Below are 22,638 nucleotides of genomic sequence, written 5' to 3'. Positions count from 1 at the left end.
AATTAGAGTCTAATTCAAGATATTTGGGGCTAATCCTAACACATATATTTAGGATGAAAGCTCAAATCAAACTCTATTGGACTTTATTACATATATTTAAAATTCAATTAACCAAATCAACTTCTAATATATATAATTAGAGTTTAATCAAGTTCGATTAAATTCCAATGCATATATATGGGATTTAATCAATCTTTCATCTCATGGTAAACAAAGTTGAGCTCCAAAATATATAGAGCTCAACAAAATCTGATCATCTATTGGACTTTATCACGTACATTTAAAGTTCAATTAACCAAATCAAACTCTAATACATATAATTAGAGTTTAATCTGAATTAAATCTGATTAAATTCCAATGCATATATATATGGAATTTAATCAATCTTTCATCTTAGGGTGAATAGTGTTGAGCTCCACAACATATAGAGTCCAACAAAATTAATTTGACCATATATTGGGTATCTTAGAATATATAACTAAGATACAATTGAAAAATACATTTTCTTTACGCTCTATTCATGTACACTGAGGGTATGCCCTTGGTTAAAGCCATGTAATTGAGCAATAAATTATAAATTTCCTTTTGTCCAATTCCAGTTTATCTTCAGCATTTCAGAGGTCTCTTAATCGAAGGTGCCCTAATATTCTAAAGGGGTAATTAACAATAGACGCTTGCGTTTATTGGAAGCCATGGATCCGCAATACCTGATAACCATACATACACATACTTTAATCTACATCATGAATACTACCCCATGGGAGAACCAAAAGATAAAAATTCCCCGTGCGAGGTGCGTCATTCGTGGTGGCAGACAAAATGGCACGCCCGGTGGGACTTGGCTTCTCCTTCCATCTTTGAGACCGATGATATGCTAATAGAATTGGACGGTAAATATTTAATCTACATTCGTTATTCCCCTGCAGGAGAAATGGCACCTAAGAACACTGCTGCGGGCTCGATGACGATCAAGGCGGGTCAGGTTTCCTTGCCAGCATCCATCCTCACTTTCGGAGCTGCCGGTGCTACGATCCAATTCGGCACCATCCCGGAAGAGGCTAGGGCTGCTGCTATGGCCCCTTTCACTGCTGCTACGAGCACCGACACCGTTAAGACTGTGGTTCCCCGCCTTCCCTCTCGTGGGAGGCGTCCGAATGTCGTCATTCCCAACCCCCCTCGCGTTCCTGTGAAGGAGAGGATGACTCCTATCAGCGCTTCAAAGAAGATGGAATTACAAGGAAGACTGGTGTTCCAAAACCGAATTGACGGAACATCGCTACTTGATATGGCGCCTAAAGCGTCAGTCTTCAATAGGCTGACGTTCCCCAAAGACACTGTGACCAAGTCATTCAAGAGAAACCTTCGTCGTACTTTGAAGCGGCAAGAGATGAACAAGGAACAGAAGTCTCGACAAACCCAACTTACTAGGTTTGTCGCTGGACTTGATGTTTTGGTCCATAACCGATATGCACCCCTGAGGTTTGTGAGGAAAAACTCACCTACGGCCGTTCTGCGCCCAGAGTCAGAAATGGCCCACTTAAAGCATTCCCCTGCATGTTCTCGTTCGAGAAACAATAACGAGAACCCTGTCTGCAAGCGGATATATAAAGCCTTTAAGGCTGCAAAGGGAAGGATAAACATAGAGAAGAAGATTGAGAAGCCAAAATGGCAGCGACGGTCGACGCTATCCCATGAAGGGAGAAAAATAGAATGGAAGCCCAAAACTCTTACTCAAATCAAAGAAGAAAAATCTAAAAATTTGGAGATTCATACTGTGAGAGTTATAGGGCGTGTGCCCTCAAGTGAGGCTGTTAACGAAGAAGAAACAATTCAACAAATGATTACCAGAGCTGCTGCAAGAAAAGCAGCAGAAGAGAAGGCGAGAGCTAAAGAAACAAGCTCTTCGCAAAACACCGGGAATAAAGATGACTTACCTGGTGATCTATCTGATCCACGGGAGGAAGAAGAGGTTGTATTCTTCCCGAGGGATCCAAAGGATGCTATAATCGCATCCTTGAAAAAGAAAGTTGATGAAAAAAATAGAGATATTATAAGTCTCTATAAGAAAATGGAGGAGGTTATGGGTTTGATGATGAATGTACAGAAGCAGTTGGAGGATCAACGGCATCAAACCAAGACTCCAGCTCGGACAGAAGCACCCGCACCCCAAGTCATTAATTAACAGGCTAAAACAACTGTTCCTAAAGAGACTACCTCTTTGACTAAAGAAGAGATTCATGATTTGATCACTTCTCAAGTTAAAGAGACGGTAGCGGGGGCAAACCCAAAACCAAAAGGGAAAGGACATCCTTATCTATCAGAATATGATAATATACCTTTTCCAGACGGGTATCAAGTCCCTAAGTTCAAAATGTTCTATGGTGTTGGTAACCCTGATCAGCACCTAGCACATTTTAAGGCCATGTGTGGAAATACTGGGAGTAACGGGCCTCTACTCTTACGACAATTTTCACAAAGCTTATCGGGTATAGCCTTTGAATGGTACTACTCCCTCGAGGATGAGTCCATTAAAACTTGGCCCGACATGGAAGAAGCTTTCAAAGCAAAATTCGCCACTGTTAGCGATAAGATTACTATCGCTGATCTGGTAGCCACCAGACGAAGGAAAGATGAAACGATGTTAGATTACATCACACGGTGGCGAAACTTAAGTATAAGGTGTGAACAACCTCTAGATCAGACCCAGGCCGTTAGTCTTGTTATGGGCAACATTGATAATTGGATGGCCCCATTTCTGTTGCACATCTAGTTGTTCCACCTTTCATGAATTAATATCAAACGTCTCTAGGTTGGAGAGAACTGATCCCCAAGTCTTAGTAAATGTACAAAAGACAAAAAGGGATGATAGTAAAAGAGTTGAGGCGAAGATGGCACAGGCTAGACCGGCACAGGCTAGACCGGCCCGCACGAACATGATAGAAAAAGGTAAAATGGCAATTACCTCTGCAGTTGAACAGACCCCTGTAAAGCCTATATTTGGGGGCAATAATCCAAAAGCACTTTCTCTAGAAGAGCGAAGAAATAAAGTGTACCCTTTCAAACGGGAGAAAGTTAAGAAAATATTTAACGATGCTGTTAAAAATGGTCTTCAACTGCCCGAGCCAAGGAAGCCGGAGGATGTGGGGAAAACTGATAATCCAAAATACTGCCCATATCATAGGCTAATTAGTCATCCAATTGAAGATTGCTGGGTTTTCAAAGACTGGATTGAAAAACAATATAAAACCGGCGCAATTACCCTTTCACAGTCGGTATTATCAGAAACGCCAGTCGAAAAGACCAATATGATTGGTGTGGGTGCGGAAAATATAGAAGGAATTGAAAATGCATTTCCCCCCAAGTTTTGGAATATATTCTTATCTAAGAAAACTCGGAAAATGTTAAAATATTTAAAAGAGATTCCAGGGATAAAGTGGCGAGGCCCTTTAAACCCGGAAGTGCAGTCTGAGGATAAGCCCATGCCTTCAGTCAAAAAATCTAATACTCCAGCCAAGTCGAGGCGCAGAATAGCTCGGGCGAAAAAGAATAAAAAATTCGTTGAGCCGGCTGAGCCACAGCATAAGAAACGGCCTATTGAGGAACATATTGACTCAATGGAAGAATATAAACAGGCTGAAAGGGATCCTCTTCTGATTCATGATTTTATTTCCAAAGCAATAGAAGAGGCTAAGAAAAAGAAAAACTCTGATGAAGGAGAAACTCCTGTTGAGGAGTGTAAAGAAACAGAAGAGCCTTTTTGGGGAGAGGCTTGCAGAGTTATCACCACGCGACGCGACGATGAAGAAACTTTTCCTTCTGGCCGCGTTAGAGAACAAGAAAGGAATTTCAGAGAAGTTCATAGCCAATTGGCTGAGATAAAAGAAATGACACGCTGCAGCTTTCACAGGGTAAATGATAATATATTGGATATGAAAGCACGCTTGAATGTAATGTTCTCTATGATGATTGGGATCGAAGCCAGAGTGGAACAATTAATGAAAATTACTCCTCCCCCTCAGCAGACTCAGTCACAAAACCACAGAGAACGGGAGATCGAGCCGTTGCCAAGGCTTACAAATCGATCTTCAAATCAGCATTCACCCAATACTTCTCGAAGTGATAAAGGAAAAACCCCTCTTATAGAAACTAAAAACATGGGTGGGGAATGTCCGAGAACGGCACTGACAGAAAGAGGGAATTCTCAGTATTCTAACGGCGAAAGTACACCCATGTATTGTCCTTTTCATGAAGTGAAAGGACATAACCTAGAAAACTGTTACGCTTTTCAACATATGAGAAAATCAAGAAAGCAGTTTTCTCAAAGGACAAATATCAAGCAAAGTACCAGAAGCACAAGCCACGAGAAAAATAAGCACAAGACTATTCCTTACACACGGGAGTCATGCCGTGTGATTACAATATCTGATGACGTGTCAGATGACGTGTCAGAAAGCCCTGCGCCGACCCTGGGGGCAAATCAACAGACCTCCACACCAAACGATGATACTTATGTTGATCCTTTGGAATTATACGACACTTCAACTTATAATGATCCAATGAAGAAGTTGTATAGAATGGAGTGTCGCTTAATCAGAATGGAGGGAGAAATGAGGACGCTGCACAATGATATTAACTTCATAAAGATGAATATGAACGGTATGACTGGCGATATAAAGGGCATAGATATTCAAATGAGAACTATAATAGATATGCTCAAGACAGATGCTACTGAAGCATCAAAAAGATGTCGGGTTGAGACATGCCGAGTCATAACTGCGCAAGTTGATTCGGAGCAATTAAAGTCAACAAAAGCCGAATACGACGCAAATTTCTATGAAGCACACATAATTGCTCAAGAAATTAAAAGAATGTCGGTGAGAGGAAATGCAGGGTCATCTTCGCTGAAAAAGAAGAAGAAACCAACTCTAAGCCAGCAGTCAGAGGCTCGCCAGAATAATGAACCTCTAATTAAGGAAGGGAAAAAGAAAGTTATGTCGACAGAGTTCTGTTCCTATCACAATATATGGGGGCACACCCTAGAAAATTGTCGCCAATGGAAAAAGATGCAGAATCTAACTGTTGACAAGGCGAAGCTAAAGGTCGATCAACCGACGGTTGCCGGGTCCAAAAGTCAACGATGGAAGAGACATCTGCCACGATTTGAGAAACAACAACCCATTACTCTGGAAGAATTCAGAAAAACATGTTATGATGCTTTCGATGATATGAAACCGCGTTGTTGTTGGTGTAGAGCGAGAGGTCATGCTTATGATGTATGCGTGAAACTTCGAGACCATAGAAAAAACAAATCACAGCTCAAAGAGTCGTGTCGAGTAATAACAATCTCTGAAGAGCAATCTGACGACTCTGTAAATCAAGAGAATAGGGTCAGGCAATCTGCTGGTGCACGTGAAGATGATGATACTGCATGGCTAGCATACAATACCCCGAGCAGGGATTATGGTGCAAGGAGAATGGAATATCGTCTTCTTGAGATTGACAATGATTTGAGGAGAGTGCAGATTGATGTACGCTTTCTAGCAACAAACATAGATTGTGTGGCCATGGCGGTAAAAAGCATGAAGGAACAATTGAAAGAGATCCTCAACAAGTTGAATACTCTTGAAAAGACTAGAGTCGAAACATGCCAAACTGTTACTTGTGGTACTGACTCTAATACTAAGCAAGATAAAGAAGCTGAGGATTCTTTGCAAATCACGCTGAAATCCGGAAAAGTATCACCAGAAAGACAAGGGCATCCTCAAAATCTTAAAGATAAAGAAATTCGGATAAATGAAGAGGCACCGACTTCATCAAGTCAAGGGAGATTATCAAAGGCTGACTATAACATACTTTCCCATTTAAGAAAAGTGCCTGCTTTGCTGAGTGTTTATGACGCTCTGATGATGTCCAAAGAACTTCGGGACGTACTCATTTATGCTTTACAAAATCCCGAGCCCTTTTATGCTCATTTTGCTGAGGTGAATATGAAAGAGGCGTTATACGCCAGACATGTCGCCAATGTTATCTTCACTGATGAAGACAGGTTGCTGGGAACTGCTCATCACAATAGGCCGTTATATGTGACTGGGACGAGTGATAGAGATAAGATTAATCGCATTTTAATCGATCCTGGATCCTCAATCAATATTTTGACTTTAAGAACTTTGAAAAGTTTAGCTCTGAATGTCGATCATCTGTCCTCGAAGAAAATCGTGATCCAAGGCTTTAATCAACATAGCTAAAAAGCTCTCGGGTCGATCATTCTTCCTATAAAATTTGGAGCATTACGGACCGAAGCAAAATTTTATGTGATAAATGCAGATACCTCGTATAAGGCGTTATTGGGACGGCCTTGGCTGCACGAATATAATGTTGTCCCCTCTACTCTTCATCAATGTATGAAATATATTAAGGATGGAGAGGAATTCAGAGTTGATGGTGATATACACCCATTCGGAGTGCATGAGGTACGATATGAAGATGCGAGATATTTCGCAGAATCTGAAAAAATGTAAAATTATCTCGAGAACTCGAAGAGGGTAAAGTTCAGAGCAATAAAAAATCATCAAAAGGGAAGATAAAGATTGAGGATAATAAAGAAAATGTGATTCCACACTTCGGAAGTGATTCAGAAGATTCCGAAGATGAAGAACAATTGAGAAAAATGCTGGAAACATTCAAGATAAACATACCCTAGGGAGAAGACTCATCAGAAGATGAATAGATGTTCTCGACATTTGAGTCAAATATGTTCATAAGAACTCCTGAATTGATTGAGGATTTCTTAGCTATTACTAGGGTTCCAGATGGACATATAAAATCTCTTCATATAAGCGAGCCAACAAAAGTGAATGATCTAAAAACCTTCTTTGTACCTCCTCGAGTTGAGAAAGTCAGGGGAAAAGAAAAAATAAAGAAGGGGATCCTTTTCTATAAGTCAGATGATTACAAACCCTCTGATCTTATCAAGCTTGATGACTCTGATGAGGAAATATATGAAGATGTCAACATTCCAGCACACTTTTCGAAAAATCTCAAAAACATGATGAATAGCTCAGGATTTCCTGTTAGAAGGTCACGAGCTAGTCGAAAAATTTTTCAGAAAATGTGGAATCCACCGCAAAAAAGAGTTGTGCTTCCGAATGGGCGAACAGTACACACAAGAGGGTTAGGATATCATCAATCTACCTAGGTGTCCAATAAATCTCAGTGCTCTTCTGAGAAAGGTCAGCTCAATCCCTCACCTCCTATGACAGAGATGACCTATAATGATTCATGTGCTATACGACACACCTGCACTATGATCACGATAAAGGATATGGAGCAGGATGAGGATATCGAGCCAATGAAAGTAAAACTTCTGGAATTAAAAGATGCTCCACAAGAGCTTGAAGACGGGGGGCAAGCCACCGTTGATGAGCTTATAGAAATAAATTTGGGTAATGAAGAGGATCGAAGACCCACTTATATTAGTGCATTACTTCCAGAAGAATATCAAGATGTGTTGAAAGCACTATTGATGGAATATAAAGACTGCTTTGCTTGGACGTATAAAGAAATGCCTGGCTTAGATCCAAGTGTGGCTGTTCATAAACTTGCCATTAGTCCAGATGTGGCTCCAGTTAAACAAGCTCCAAGAAGGACAAGAGTTGACTTAGAAGAACAGATCATAACTGAGACTAAAAAGCTTATTGAAGCAGGGTTCATCAGAGAAGAAAAATATGCTGATTGGATCGCGAGCATAGTCCCAGTGAAAAAGAAGAATGGTCAAATTCGCATATGCGTTGACTTTCGAGATCTGAATAAAGCATGTCCAAAGGACGATTTTCCACTGCCAGTCACCGAACTAATGATCGATAATACTTCAAGTTACGAGATGTTTTCGTTCATGGACGGTTCCTCTGGATATAACCAGATAAAGATGGCACCTGAAGACGAAAAACATACTGCTTTTAGAACTCCAATTGGCATATACTGTTAAAAGGTTATGCCCTTTGGTCTGAAAAATGCAGGAGCCACTTATCAAAGGGCTATGACAATAATTTTTGATGATTTGCTCCACAAGGTTGTTGAGTGTTATGTTGATGACTTGGTGGTCAAAACTGTGAATAAAGCAAATCATTTTGAAGACTTGAGAACAGTTTTCACCAGATTAAGAAAATATAATCTGAAAATGAACCCTCTCAAATGTGTATTTGGAGTTTATTCGGGCAAATTCCTCGGGTTTATTGTTAGACATAGAGGAATTGAAATCGACCCGGCAAAAATCAAGGCTATCATGGAATTGCCACCTCCAAAGAATTTGAAGCAATTAAGATCCTTTCAAGGAAGATTGGCCTATATCAGAAGGTTTATATCAAATCTATCTGGCAGAATTAAACCATTTTCTAAATTGGTGAAGAAAGATGCGCCTTTTATATGGGACGATGATTGTCAAACAGCATTTGACGACATTAAGAAATATTTATTAAGTCCCCCAGTGCTTGCTGCCCCTATCCATGGTAGGCTATTAATTTTATATACTGCTGCGTTTGAAGGATCGCTCGGTGCACTCCTTGCTCAAAATAATGAAGAAGGAAAGGAAAGTGCTTTATATTATCTCAGCAGGATGTTAGTGGGGGCAGAAAATTCTTACTCACCAATTGAAAAGCACTGTCTAGCCCTCATATTTGCCGTTAAGAAATTAAGACATTATATGTTGGAACATAAAATCCATTTAATTTCGAGGGTGGACCCACTTAAATTCTTAATGACAAGACCAGTTTTGACTGGAAGGTTGGCGAAGTGGGCTATTATACTCCTTGAATTCGACATCACTTATGTACCACAGAAGGCCATCAAAGGTCAAGCACTTGCTGATTTTCTAGCTGCGCACCCAATTCCAAATGACTCACCTTTGATCTGTGATTTGCCCGATGAGCATATCATGTTTACTAAAGAAGACCAACCCTATTGGAAAATGTATTTTGATGGTGCATCCTCAATTCAACCAGCTTTCAGTCCAAATATCCCTAAGATTAAGGCCGGGATAGGGTTAATCTTTGTAACACCTGAAGGAGGCATTTTAAGGTACTCATTAGCCCTTTCTGAACCTCGCACAAATAATGAGGCTGAATATGAAGCTCTTATTGCTGGTTTAGAAATTGCAATCCAGTTGAACATACAAAAATTGCATATCTATGGAGACTCCCAATTAATCATCAACCAAGTTGAAGGGGAGTTTAAAATACATAAATCTGAGTTGGTCGAATATCAAACAAAAGTGAAATATCTTATGAAGAAAATCCCATATATAAAAATAGAAAAAGTGTCCAGGGCTATAAATGGAAAAGCCGATGCCCTAGCTTGATTGGCTAAAGAGCTTGCCGATCCCACTATGGATGAAGTCCAAATAACTATACGGAATCGGAAAATATTGTCCCCGGCTGACTTAAATCCAGAAAAAGATACAAAGGAAGCTGAAGTCGCAACTATCGATATAGAAGATGATTGGAGGGAACCTTTCATCGACTTTCTCAAATATAATAAGTTGCCAGAGGAAAAGTCGAGACAGGCACAAATTAAGAAAAGGGCAATGAGATATGTATTTGTTAATGATCAGCTTTATCGCAGATCTTATGATCAATTATGTCTTAAATGTTTATCTCCAGATGAGATTAAACAAGTCATGCATGAAGTTCATTCAGGCGTTTGCGGTGCGCACCAATCAGGGCCAAACATGCGCCTTAAAATTAAACATTTGGGGTATTATTGGCCAACCATGGTACAAGATTGCATAATGTATGCCAGAAAATGCCATCAATGTCAAATCCACGGTGATTTTATTCATCGGCATCCAAATCCCTTGCATCCCACAATTGCCTCGTGGCCATTTGATATGTGGGGAACAGATGTGATAGGACCTATCAATCCGCCATCTTCCAGGGGGCATAAATTCATTCTTGCTGCTACAGATTACTTTTCTAGATGGGTTGAAGCAATCCCACTAAGAGAAGTAAAAGCAGATGATATCGTCAAATTCTTTAGAGAAAATATTCTATATCGATTCGGAGTTCCAAGGCGAATTATATCTGACAATGGAACTGCCTTCAGGAGTTTCAAAGTCAATAGATTTGCCACTCAACATAAAATTGATTGGAGATATTCTTCAATATATAATGCAAGGGCTAATGGATTGGCCGAAGCCTTTAATAAGACTTTGACAAAGCTATTGAAGAAAATCATTGGCAAAATCAAAAGGAATGGCATATGCGGATCATCGAAGCTCTATGGGCCTATCGGACCACATACAGAACGCCAACTCAAGCAACACCCTATTCTTTGGTGTTCGGTGTTGAGGCGGTATTACCACGAGAAGTTGAATTGCCCTCATTACGAATAGCAGTTCAACACGAGTTAACAAATGAAGAAAATGCTCTACTAAGGCTTGATGAGCTAGATGCATTGGATGAAACTCGGTTAACTGCCCAGCAAAATTTGGAGCTATATCAAGCCCAGATGGCGAGAGCATATAATAAGCTCACCCGATACCGCACCTTTAGTGTTGGGGAGCTCGTGCTCGTTCTTCGCAGACCGATTATAATCAATAAACATACTGGGAAGAAGTTTGATCCAAATTGGGAAGACCCATATGTGGTGGAGAAAGCTTATGAAGGCGGTGCCTACCAATTAATTGACGCCAAAGGTGAAAGGCCAATGCCACCTATCAACGGTCGTTTCTTAAAGAAATATTATGTATAAAATAAAAAAGTGGAGGACATGTTATCTAATTTTTTTAAATAATATGGGTAAAAGATGAGCCACCAGCGGATTTGATTGTCCATATTGGACTTCAGGGTAAAAATGCAAAAAATTCCTGGCTGTGGTATAACCCCACAGGCAAAATTGGGATCCCCGCTGTGAGAAAACCTTTCGAGGCTCACAGGCAAAAGTTAGGGGAAGGTATCTGGTGAAAACCCATATGGGCGCCAGATCACTCAAAATATATTTTGCCTATGACGGAATGCTAACTCACCTTAGGGTCAGTTATGCGGCAATTTCGATTGCGTCTCGAGGTAAAATAAAAAAAAAAAAATCAAACCATGTCTCCTATTACCCAAAATATATTTTTTCCACTAACTCGCCTTAGGGTCAGTTATGTGTAGCAATTTCAATTGCTTTCAAAAAAGGTGAGCATTTTGATGGCTTAAAAAAAAAAAAAGGGTGAAAAACTTTTGAGCCCCCTATTTAGGGGAGCGTTTGATTTAAGTTGATCGCCGTGTCGTTAAACTGAGCATTTTGATGTAAATCGACCATCATGTCGTTAAACTGAGCATTTTTAATTTGAAATGTTAATTTAGACCTACCGTGTCTAATCATGTCCACTAGCCAATGTGAGCAACTGGCGGACTCGATTTTCCATATTGGGATTTCGGTGATAAAATTATAAATGTTAGCTGTGACAAATCAGAAATCTACAGTGCGAGAAATTTTTGGGACTCATTTTAGAGTTGATTATGCGTGGGGATTTTTGTTGCTTATCAAGGCAAAATGAATAAACAAACAAGCAATATGATCATTGTCACAGTGCAGCATCACACAACAAAATAGAAGAGATCAAAGCATAATCCAAAGCATTCAAAATGTCAAATTGTCGAGTCTACAGAATATTGTTTCTTATTAGAGACAAGCAAAAAAAAAAAGAAATAAAAAAAAAGAAGAAGAAAGAAAAAGTCAAATCTCAAGTATTTGACGACGCTCCTCAAACAATTCTATCAATTCTCGAAGACCAGTGGACTCTTTAGAATCATTATAAACTTCAGTGGCTGCAGCGTGCTCCTTTTCTGCATTAACAACATCCTGTTGCAGCTCTTCCTGTGACGGTTGTAGCTTCTTCAAAGAATCATCGGCCACTTCCAGTTGAAGTGATAGCTCCGCTTCAGTGCTCTTCAAATGTGATATGCTCTCTTCTAGTTCTTTTATTTTCTCTCTGGTTTGTTGAAGCTGCAAAGAGACGTTTCTAGTAGCTTGAAGGAGAGAATCCTTGGTAGCCATGTGGGAAGCAAGTTTCCTTTGACTTAACGCCAAATTATCACCAGCATCCATTACTCGAACAAATGGAACAAAATTTGGACTTGATACTAGCTCTTCAATGACTTCTGCATGATCGAATATGGGCTTTATGCGCCTTTCCAGTTCAGATGTGTCAAACCCGAGTGCGGATAGACATTGGCAATATTTTGATACTTCTTCTTGAGCCGATTTAAATTGGCGACGATCGAATGTCTTCACGATATCTATTATGCGATCGGTCAAAAATGACTTGGCTACAATAGGTATCTCGTTTCGGGAACATCCTGTGCCACTATCTGAGCGAACATCGATATTTTCATCCTGAAAAGAAAGGAAGAAAGACAAGCATAAAAAAAAAGGGAATAAAAAGAATGAGAAGAAATGCGCAGCTATAAAATAAAAATCACCGTGTTTTTAACTTCTGGTGGTGAAGGCGTAAATTCATAATCCACCTCATCACCATAAGGTGATAAAGCGTCTTCCGGATCAATATTCGATTTTGATCCTGCCTGCAAATCTGCACAAAAATATGTACAACATGAGGAGTGCTTTTATGAGATTTATTAAAAAAGAGGATGAGGTTTTACCGGTTGAATCCAAATTGGTCTCCAAACGAGCTCGTTTAGGCGCTTCCATGGTCGAAATGTCACTGACCCGTTCTCTTTTACCCAGTGAAGGCATTTCTGTTGCAGCTTCATTTTTGCTTCCGCCCTCCTCTTTGGCGCCCTTATCCTAAATAACAGGGTTATGGTGTAGAAGAATAGCAAATACATTTAATGTGCGGGTGAAATTTAAAATAAATACCTCCTGGCGAGTCAGGGAAGCTTCATTGAAAGAAGACACTCCAATATCTGCAACATCTGTGAGTAGATCCTGCAACAAAAAAGGGGGAACCATATGCTGATATTCAGAGCAAAACATAAAAGATACATGCTACAGGGACCAAAATGTAAACGGGCCATAACATTTTCGCTATAGATCCGATTTACAAAATTTCTGCGGCTACAGATTTTTAACGAAAAATCACACACTATTATCCATATCTTACTCCCTTCTTTAGTCTAGAATTAAATACTTAATAGAAGGCATATGGATTTAAAGAAGAGAGATGAATAAAATTACCTCAATACATCTTGACGGAGAAGGTATTGAAACATGGTCAGCAAATTCGTCGTCATATGGAGATACATCATCCTCCATTGTTCCAGTCCCTCCGATTTGCGACCCTATAGGTCAATATATTATTCATAATAACATATGATTATATGTTATTCATAATGAGTATAATCTATTCCACATGCGCACGTAAATAGTGGAAAAGTTACCTATTATCGAAGACACGGTAGCAGGAAGCTTCCCCCGAGCTACCTCAGTTAAAGCATCAGGAGGTGGATTTTCTGGACTTCTTAAAGGTGGTTCCACATTGCATATCTACGTATATATATGTACAGTTAATATGTATATATACAAAAAGAATGCTGGAATAAATAACATTCGAATTATATACCGCACCTTTGATCTTGTTGTGGAATCTGGCGAATGCGTTTCACTTGCGGTAGCCGAATCCATAATGTGTACTCCCTACAAATAGAACGAAAGGAGTTCAGTTGAAAAAAAGGGGGAAATAAAAAAAAAAAAAATTTAAAATACCTTAGATCTATCGTCCTCGTGGATTGGAAAACTGAGGCCAAGAACTTCACGTTGAGGGGAGTCATCTGAAAGATCAGCTTGAATATGATCATATTCTGGAAATAAGTCCAGTTCTTTTCCCTTTGGTTCTGGAATATTCAGAACCCTTTCATCTCTAACATTTGACGAGGTTAACCTCTCCTCAAAATCAGAATCTTTACCAACAATAGCAACACCTTTCTTCTTCTTGCGGGGATCATCTGCAGCTAGTAAATAGCCCACTCCATGCTTGAAGCTTGAATGCACGCTATTAGACCACCAGCGCGCATAATGTAAAGTCGGTTTGCCGATTCGATCTTTCTTTGGTATAAAATAATTCGTAGAAGTTCCATATCGAATGAAATGATTCCAATATCCAGCAAGTATCCCAAGGTGATCGGCTAACTTAGGAACATTGATACTTTCAGGGAAAGATTGATCAAAACCAAATTGTCGAGCAAAACGATGAGGGTTATATGGCTGCGTGTGTAGTTTGTTCCCTAAAAGAAGTGGAAGTACACTTTGTCTGATAGAGATGATATATTCGTAGACCTCTTTCGGATATTTACACTCTCCTGTGGCTAATTTCGCATCATAAAGCCAACCATCATTAACAAAAGAATAAGAATATGGCAAAGGACGCCACACAAAATGGGCGCTCGACCTGAGGTGAATTCGTGCTCGCTTAGCATTAAAAGGAGAAGCCGCGGCATCCATAAAAAATATCATTTGAGGATGGCTTTTTAAACTGGCGATGTTCTTGATGTCGTCGCTGATCATCTTTCGTGAATAAGTCTGTTCAAAATGAAGACCGATCCACGCATACAGAAAATTAACAGGAAATTGGGGCCGAGGATGTGCAGGACCTTCAGGATGGTCACTCATAAAAGACAAGCCGACATGAATGGCACAAAGAACAGCAGGAGCTAAGGCAACTCTCTCACCTAAAGCTAACTTAGAAGCCATAACAAATGTTTCAGGTCGGATAAAATGATCTAACCCAGAAGGCATTACAAAGTTATATAGCCATAAGGAAATGAAGGCCGCTCGAGTTGTATCTTCCGTATATGATGGCGCGAGCTCTCTATTGCTTATGCTTTGAGATCTAGATCGACCCAATTTCTTACAGCTCGTATAAAAGAAATTCACCTATAAATCATACCGTACGCGCTTATTAGAAGATCGAGCTACAAGCCATTGGTAAATATCAAAAAGCTCCCTAACACAGTTGAGATAACTGTTTTTATTATAAAGTTCAGAATTTAGCGAGATATACTCATCATATATATCACCGATAATTGGAAGCCCGCTAAGTTCTCTAATTTCCCATAAAGAAATCCCAATCTCACCATATGGAAGGTGAAACGTGTTTGTTTCCGAACACCAGAGTTCCACCAATGCCTTAATGATGTTAATGTTCTTATTGTACTTCCTGCGCGAAGCTACAATACCTCCCAAAATGCCAGCATGACGTAATTGGGGTGTATAACGAGAAAGAATATAATTTCCCCAGTCAATCAGACCTTCTACCTCAATGCTATCTCCAAAAGATCTAATCATCCCACACCAGCCTAGATGATCATTAAGTATTTTATACCCAAGAGATTGTAACGTATCTCTTTCTTTCGGAGGACCTAGCGGGGGCAACAATATGACATCACCGTCACCATCAGAAGCATAATAATCGCCTCCAAAACGACCCAATAACTGTTTCTGCTTAAATATCGCCCATTCTTTGAACGTAGGTGTCTCATGAGGGATTACAAGTTCGGCGGGATAACCATGTATTGGAGGTGAACGTATTAAAGAAAGCCCTCTAAACACGCCTAAGGTTCGATCATCTGGATGAATTAACGACTCGCTCTTTTTCCACATGATCTAGAACGAGAAGATGATTATAAACAGATAAATAAGACTCGCAATCCAAAACAAAATATTACCTATTTACTTTGTATGCGGATCGGGTTCATATATGTTCATACAAAAAAAAAAAAAAAAAAAAGAAAAAAAGAGAGGAAGAAGAAGCTATATATATGTATGTTCATATGAAAAATTTAGCCATGGCAAACTTACCTCGGATTTCTGATGGCAATATGAAAATCGTATAGAGGATTGGCGCCTTTCCAACCTTGTGTAAATTCACACGAAAATTACCTTGGATCCTTGATGGCAAATTGAAAAGGGAACCACGCCTAAATCAACAAGTTGGAAGTGGAAATCGCACGAGGAGATTATCGCCTTTTCAACCTTGTTCAAATTCACAAGTTTGAATAGGCGGGGGGCATTTGTTTGAGTAAAAAATAATAATAATAAAATATCATTACTGTCGTTATTATTATTTTTCTCATATAATAATAAAATAAAAAAAGTGGGAATTAGTTGAGATCCACGATTTAAAAGAGATATTAATAATAAAAAAAAGGGAGGGAAATTAGATTCTCATGTCCCATATCCCCCATACGATTAACATTCGTTCTATTACCCCACAATCGGCGCCGTGATCAACCTCCAACTACCCACGATTACCCAACTAACCCACATCCTCCGCGCGCCCCATTACTCCACGATCAACTTTCCAACTCCCCACGACTCCATCATTGACGTGATCAAAAAAGAAGAGGGAGGGGAGGCCATAAATATACCTGACACAAAAAAAAAAAGGGAGACTGTTTTTGAACTCTGAAGAAAACCTTCCACAAATTTTTTTTCCCTGTTCCCGAAAGAGAAGAAAAAGAGGTATTGGTAGTCCTTCTTCTTCTCCATCTCTCTGATAAACCCAAAAAAAAATAAAAATAAAAAATAAAAAATAAAACACAAAAAACCTCTCTCTCTATCCTCTCTCTCACTCTCTCTGTTGGTGAACTCGATGCCGCCCCATCGATGTCGCCGCTATGAAGCGGCGCCGCGCTGTTCGAAGCCGCTCGAAGCTGCGTCGCCCTTGACCCACTCGAGCTTCCATCCGGAAGCTCCTCGCGGCGCGCGCGCGTTCCCCCGCCGCGCGCCTCCTCCACTGCGGTTCCCCGTCGCCGGCGTAGACCCCCTCTTGCGCGGCCCCCATCGATCGAAGCCGCACGAGGTCGCTCAAAGCTCCCTCATCACCGTCGAGCCGGCCGCGCTAAACCCTTCCGCTCGGCCGCTCCACCGAGCTCGCCGCCCTTAGTCGCTTGAAGCCGCTCCGGCCTTAGCCGCTCGAAGGCCCGCTGCCGTCCTCTGAAAGTTTTGAGGAGCCCAAGGATCTATCTAGATTGTATCTATCACCTAGAGGGGGGGGGTGAATAGGTGTAACAACCAAAAACCACAAATCTCGATGCAATAAAAATAAATGCGGAAAATAAAAAGCACACCGAGATTTACGTGGGAAAACTCCAATTTGGAGAAAAACCCACGGGACCAACACGCGAAAAAACAATCCACTAAGAGAAAAGATTACAAGGTGATTTACCGACTCCACGGACTCAACCTCTCTTGACCTCCTATGAATCTTCGCGCTACCCTCCGGGTTGTCCACGCCCTCACGTCCGAATCCACGAACGCCTCCACTTCGAATCCACGAAGCTTCAATCACGCCGAATCCACGACGCCACTCGAATCCACGAGCCCACGATCCGAATCCACGAACCGCCGTCAAACACGCCGAATCCACGACGCCGTCATGAAGAGCATCATGATTATGGTGATCCTTCGCTTAGGAGTATCGTAGAAAACCAAGGAAGAAACTCCAAGCGAAGCGGAGATCAAATCGACATATAGATATCAAATTACAATATTCCGATTTGACCTAAAAGAGGCTAATATGTAGAAAATAGGTTTTAGATGAAATCCAAGCCTCTAGGGTTTTTCAAACATGTATTCTTATGATGCTTGATCTGTTAGAGAAGCCCAATAGCTTATTTATAGACTTTAGAATCAATCGGAGTCGAATTAGAAAGTTTTCACGGTTTTACACTGTGTACCGGTACACGAAAGGCTGTCACCGGTTACACAAGGACGGAACAGAAATACGAAGCCAAGTCAGTGGCTGTACCGGTACGCGCTTGATTGCTGTACCGGTACACAATGCAATTTTTCGTGTTTTGCATCGTTTCAGGTTCCGCACTTGTCCAAAGCACTTTCTAATTAACCAAACTTTGATTAAATGATTCTAATGCCTATAATTAAGTATGAATCACCATAACATGAGTTAAAACTTTACCTGACCATCGTGATTCATGTCGTGAGGTATTTTCTGATTTTTCCGAAATCTTGAATTCTTTGATCTTTGTCAATTCGCTTCGATTCTTCAAGACTCCAACTCACTTCACGAAACTTGCCAATACAAAATCCTTAACAACCATATATTGGGTATCTTAGAATATATAACTAAGATACAATTGAAAAATACATTTTCTTTACGCTCTATTCATGTACACTGAGGGTATGCCCTTGGTTAAAGCCATGTAATTGAGCAATAAATTATAAATTTCCCTTTGTCCAATTCCAGTTTATCTTCAGCATTTCAGAGGTCTCTTAATCGAAGGTGCCCTAATATTCTAAAGGGGTAATTAACAATAGACGCTTGCGTTTATTGGAAGCCATGGATCCGCAATACCTGATAACCATACATACACATACTTTAATCTACATCATGAATACTACCCCACGGGAGAACCAAAAGATAAAAATTCCCCGTGCGAGGTGCGTCATTCGTGGTGGCAGACAATGCCATTCATATTCTTGTCACCCAATCATCTTGGCTAACCCTAAGGTTAAGCCCCGACTTACAACTAAATCCCATAGGTGAGCAGACTCTGCGTTACGCATACCCGAGACCGTCTGCTGGGTAAGTACGTTAATCCATCGTGTGACAACTCCGGAGCTTACTGCTTGGGTGAAGCGACCACCGCCAAGCTAGAACAGACTATGTGAGTATGATCCAATCCTCTCAACTTGAGGATACCCTACTAACTAGGGATAACAACAACTCGGAAAACGATCTATCCCAATGTTCATGTTTAAGTGTCACTGCTACACTAGTTTCTCATACCACATATCAACAACTCGAAAAATCATCTATCCCTATGTCATGTCATAGTGTCACTACTACACTAGTTCCAAATGCCACTCTTTTATGTCATTTTCTTGTTAGCGTACAGAAAAAGCGCCCACGAGTCTCGATTGTGACTCGGCCTATCTAGCCTCACGCCACATCGAATATGACTCAATCCAATTCGACCTTACGCCATTTCGTACGTGACTCGGCCCAACCTGGCCTCCTGCCACAAGGCAGGATGCTGGCCTATTTAAGCCAATAATCCCTTCTCCAACACCTGCACACATTTGCAGCATGTGGGAATCGAACCCGTGACCTCTGGCTCTGATATCACTTGTTGGATCGTTGGCGCTAACCATTAATCCCAAAAGCTCGAGCTGTCAGAAATACGCAACCAATTCATTTAAAGCATACAGAAATAGCGTTCACGAGTCTTGATTGTAACTCGACCTACCTAGCCTTACGCCACTTCGAACATGACTCGGCCCAACCCAGCCTCACGCGATTTCGAACATGACTCGGCCTACATAGCCTCCCGCCACAAAGCAGGATGCTGACCTATTTAATCCAACACCTACTATATAAAGGATATAATCATGACATGTAACATGTATATCTTAAGCATTCAAAAATTTATTTAGGCTACAATTAGCATGAATATGCATGATTTTTTATTTTATAATATAGAAAATGACATAGGAGGAGTTCACCCATTTCGGTGAGGTCAAACCCACCGGATACCCCTCGAAACTACTTCGTTTGCACGAACGGAGTTGCTCACTATTTTCCTAGCACCTCAACAAAAATTCTAAGGGGATTAAGAACTACGAACGAACTCCTCATGAAATTTCTCAAAAATCATACAAAAAATAGATAGAAATTACCTTAGGTGGGAAAAAACACTTCCAAACTCCCAAAAGAGGTTAGGATGCTTCAATTCCAACCTAAAAGGAAGTATTGGAGCCAACACTTAAAGACTCTACGAAGAGAAAATCCAATTTAAACCCTTGTTTTCCAAAACTAGGTTAAACTCCGAAAATTTTTCCAAAATCACATCTCAAGAGAGCAATAATGCTACTGACCTCTTATAAAACTCCAAACCAATGATGCTAGGGTTGGAGATATTTTCTCAACCAAGCTCTACTCCTCAAGTCCAAAGCTTCTCTAAGGTCCAAGAACCATCACCCATGAAGGAGAAGGAAAAAAGACACCAATCCACTAAAATCTCTAACAAAAGAGAAGAAACTAGAGAGAGGAAGAGGAGGAAACTTACCACCTTTTTCATATGGTTCTAAGCACAAGGAACCCTCATGGGGGTGTTGGATTATTTATAACAATGCAATAATCCCCAAAAAGCCCCTCAGAAACACCAAATTAGCAAACTGCACGAAATGTAGTTTTCTGCACTGTGTACTGGTACTCGAAGGGGATTACTGGTACCCGGAAACAATACCAGCAAAACTCGAGCCTCTATCAAGCGAGTTATTTACGATGTACCGGTACCCACGTGATGCAGTACTGGCCGATACTCGGCCCAGTACTGGCACCCGGCCAACTCAATACCGGTACTCAGCACCCCTTAGCTCAAACCCGAGAGCTGCCCTCTCGGTTATGCAACGGGGTTCCGGTACCCCACCCAGGTACCGGTACCTAGTATCCCAAAACCTGCAGTTTGCAGATTTTGGTTCTAAGTACTTACCTTAGCTTCACAAAACGCGAGTAATAGGTCAGAACACAGCCCACGACCCTCAAGCTCATCAAGAATAGTACCAAATACTATTCGGACACTGGAACCTTACAATTTGCTAAAGTTAAGTGTGCTACAGTGAGAGAGAAGAGAAAGGAGAATATTCTCTTGTGTCTAAGAGAGGAGAAAAAGGCTGGGTCTCCTTTTTATAAAGGGTTGCAACAATTGCAAAAATCACCTCACGTTCACTCATCACAACTAGTCAAAATTGGCATTTGGTTACACTGCATACTGGCACTCGAACTCACGTACCGTTACACGACATTTAGATTCGGTACCCGATTTCCAGTTCCGCAAAATTCGAACATTGGATTCTCAAACTTTCTATTACGTATCGGTACCCAAATTTCGTACCGATACTCAATACAAAATCTGCAACTTCTATACTAGTACATAGATCTCAATTCCTCAAAACCTGAGAGCTTACTCCTCACCATTTTGTATTACATACCGATACCTAGATTCCAGTATCGGCTCTCAATATAGAATCTACCACCTTGGCAAATTTGTCATTTCGGGATCCATTTTTGAGCCCGGTTTGCGCCGAAAACATTCGAATCCCCAAACATTATCAGAACTATTCGAAAGGCCTTTTAGGCCACTTTCCACTAGAACTCCACAATATGTAGTAGTTCAGTGCACTACATTTATACTCGCTCATTCTGTACTAGTGTAGAGGCATAGTAGTGGTCATTTTCCTTTCTGCAGCTATTACATATTCTTTACCGTTTTACCCTTTTTGCCTCTGGTAGACCTAGTTGGAGAGTTGCAGTTGTCAATGACGTATGGTTTAGTAGTTCTCACACCCTCTGTTGACCCTTTTTTGTAGAGATCTCTACAGTAATAGCGACGACTGCAAACCGAGATAAGGGGATCGTTGGTAAGATAGCTCTCCTTCCTATTTATTGGGCTAGCTGTGGACTCGAATATTATTTTTTGTTAAGACTATATTTTTTGGATTTGCCTTTTGCTAGCTAGTTGTATTTATTTTTATATCTGGGAGATGAATTTTGTAACTGGATGATATTTTTGTATAGTTCAGTCTTTAGCTACTTTTAATTTTAGCTCTGGTTTGTTCTTCTGTATGGCTTTATTATACTTTGGGCAGGTATTAGCGCTTCATGGGCACGGGGCTTCTTGTGTACTTGGCAGATTTGTTCGTGAGCCCAGGATCCGCTATAACCCGGGGCGTGACAATTACCTGCAAATTTGTAGGTTGCATTTGATGAAGGTTTGCCATATGTATGCTAGAAGCTTTAAATGCAAAGCAAGATGTTAGCTTGCAACCTATTAAAATAAATAAAAAGAATAAGTAAAGAAATATAAAGAATTGATAGTAATTGCAAATAGGTACCCACAAAGTTAACATCATTAGAAGTAAAAAGTGCCTTAAAGAATATATGCCAATCAAATATGCAATGAACCTCTAAAGAAAACAATAAAGAGCGAATAAATGTAAGAAGCTCAAATTGTTTTTGGTAGCTCACAGAAAAAAGGTTACCTTTGTTCTCCTTTTTCTTTGTCCAAAAATTTATTAGAGCATCTAGCTACAACGGTAAAAGGAGATCAATTAAGCAGGATAGCAAACTAACCTGACATATTGAAGAGACCAATAGAAATATTGGCAGATCTTCTTGAGGATCAGGGTGATGATCTCGGGAAATGCACCTCGTCGAGTTGCATCTTCGCGAATCCTCCTGCATTGTCCTATCGAAACGAAATCGCATCAGAAATCCTAACCCTAACCCTAGCATAGAGAGATCGGGGAGGGGATGGAACCTAGAGAGGTGAGCATATTGCGGATGGTCTGGGAAGACCATGGTGCCTTCTTGTCGACGATGAAATGAAAACCCTTAATACTGAGGAGCTTCACCGTGTACTCTTTCTTCATCTCTTCATCGCTCTCATCTTCTTCTTCCTCTCACTCTCTCCCTTTTAGCCTTCCCTTTTTCCCCAAACACCAGAAGCAGTTCTTCAGTGACGATTTTTTCCTCCTTTTTTCTACTATTTTGTTTTGCATATAGTGAACCAGATTATCTGGCCCATCTAAGACTTTCGATTTGGTCCATATTCTGATTTCTACCATTTGAAAATTTATAATATTTAAATTTAAATAGAGAGAAGAAGGGAAGGGTAGAAG

The 22,638-nt window shown here is 40.5% G+C and overlaps 1 protein-coding gene across 1 annotated transcript; it reads right to left on the bottom strand.

Moving 5' to 3' along the window:
• Window positions 11,716–13,254, bottom strand: LOC109710681. Its single transcript, XM_020233415.1, has 5 exons — window positions 13,177–13,254; window positions 12,859–12,927; window positions 12,642–12,786; window positions 12,462–12,571; window positions 11,716–12,375 (listed from the first exon to the last, which is right to left on the bottom strand). The coding sequence occupies exons 1-5, from the start codon at window positions 13,252–13,254 to the stop codon at window positions 11,716–11,718; spliced, it is 1,062 nt and encodes a 353-aa protein (XP_020089004.1).

The sequence above is a fragment of the Ananas comosus genome, linkage group 5 (genome assembly GCF_001540865.1).
Source record: "Ananas comosus cultivar F153 linkage group 5, ASM154086v1, whole genome shotgun sequence".
NCBI classification, from domain to species: Eukaryota; Viridiplantae; Streptophyta; class Magnoliopsida; order Poales; family Bromeliaceae; genus Ananas; species Ananas comosus.
Note: the sequence above shows the minus strand (reverse complement) of the source record. Positions and strands in the feature narration are given on the sequence as shown.

Bases quoted from the DNA above. Each gene is read 5' to 3' on its own strand.
- LOC109710681 (XM_020233415.1), bottom strand. From the start codon at position 13,254: ATGGAGGATGATGTATCTCCATATGACGACGAATTTGCTGACCATGTT. The intron at 12,928-13,176 runs GTAATTTTATTC...TTTTTGTTGCAG, and splicing joins CTCCGTCAAGATGTATTGAG to GATCTACTCACAGATGTTGC. The intron at 12,787-12,858 runs GTATTTATTTTA...CCTGTTATTTAG, and splicing joins CTTCCCTGACTCGCCAGGAG to GATAAGGGCGCCAAAGAGGA.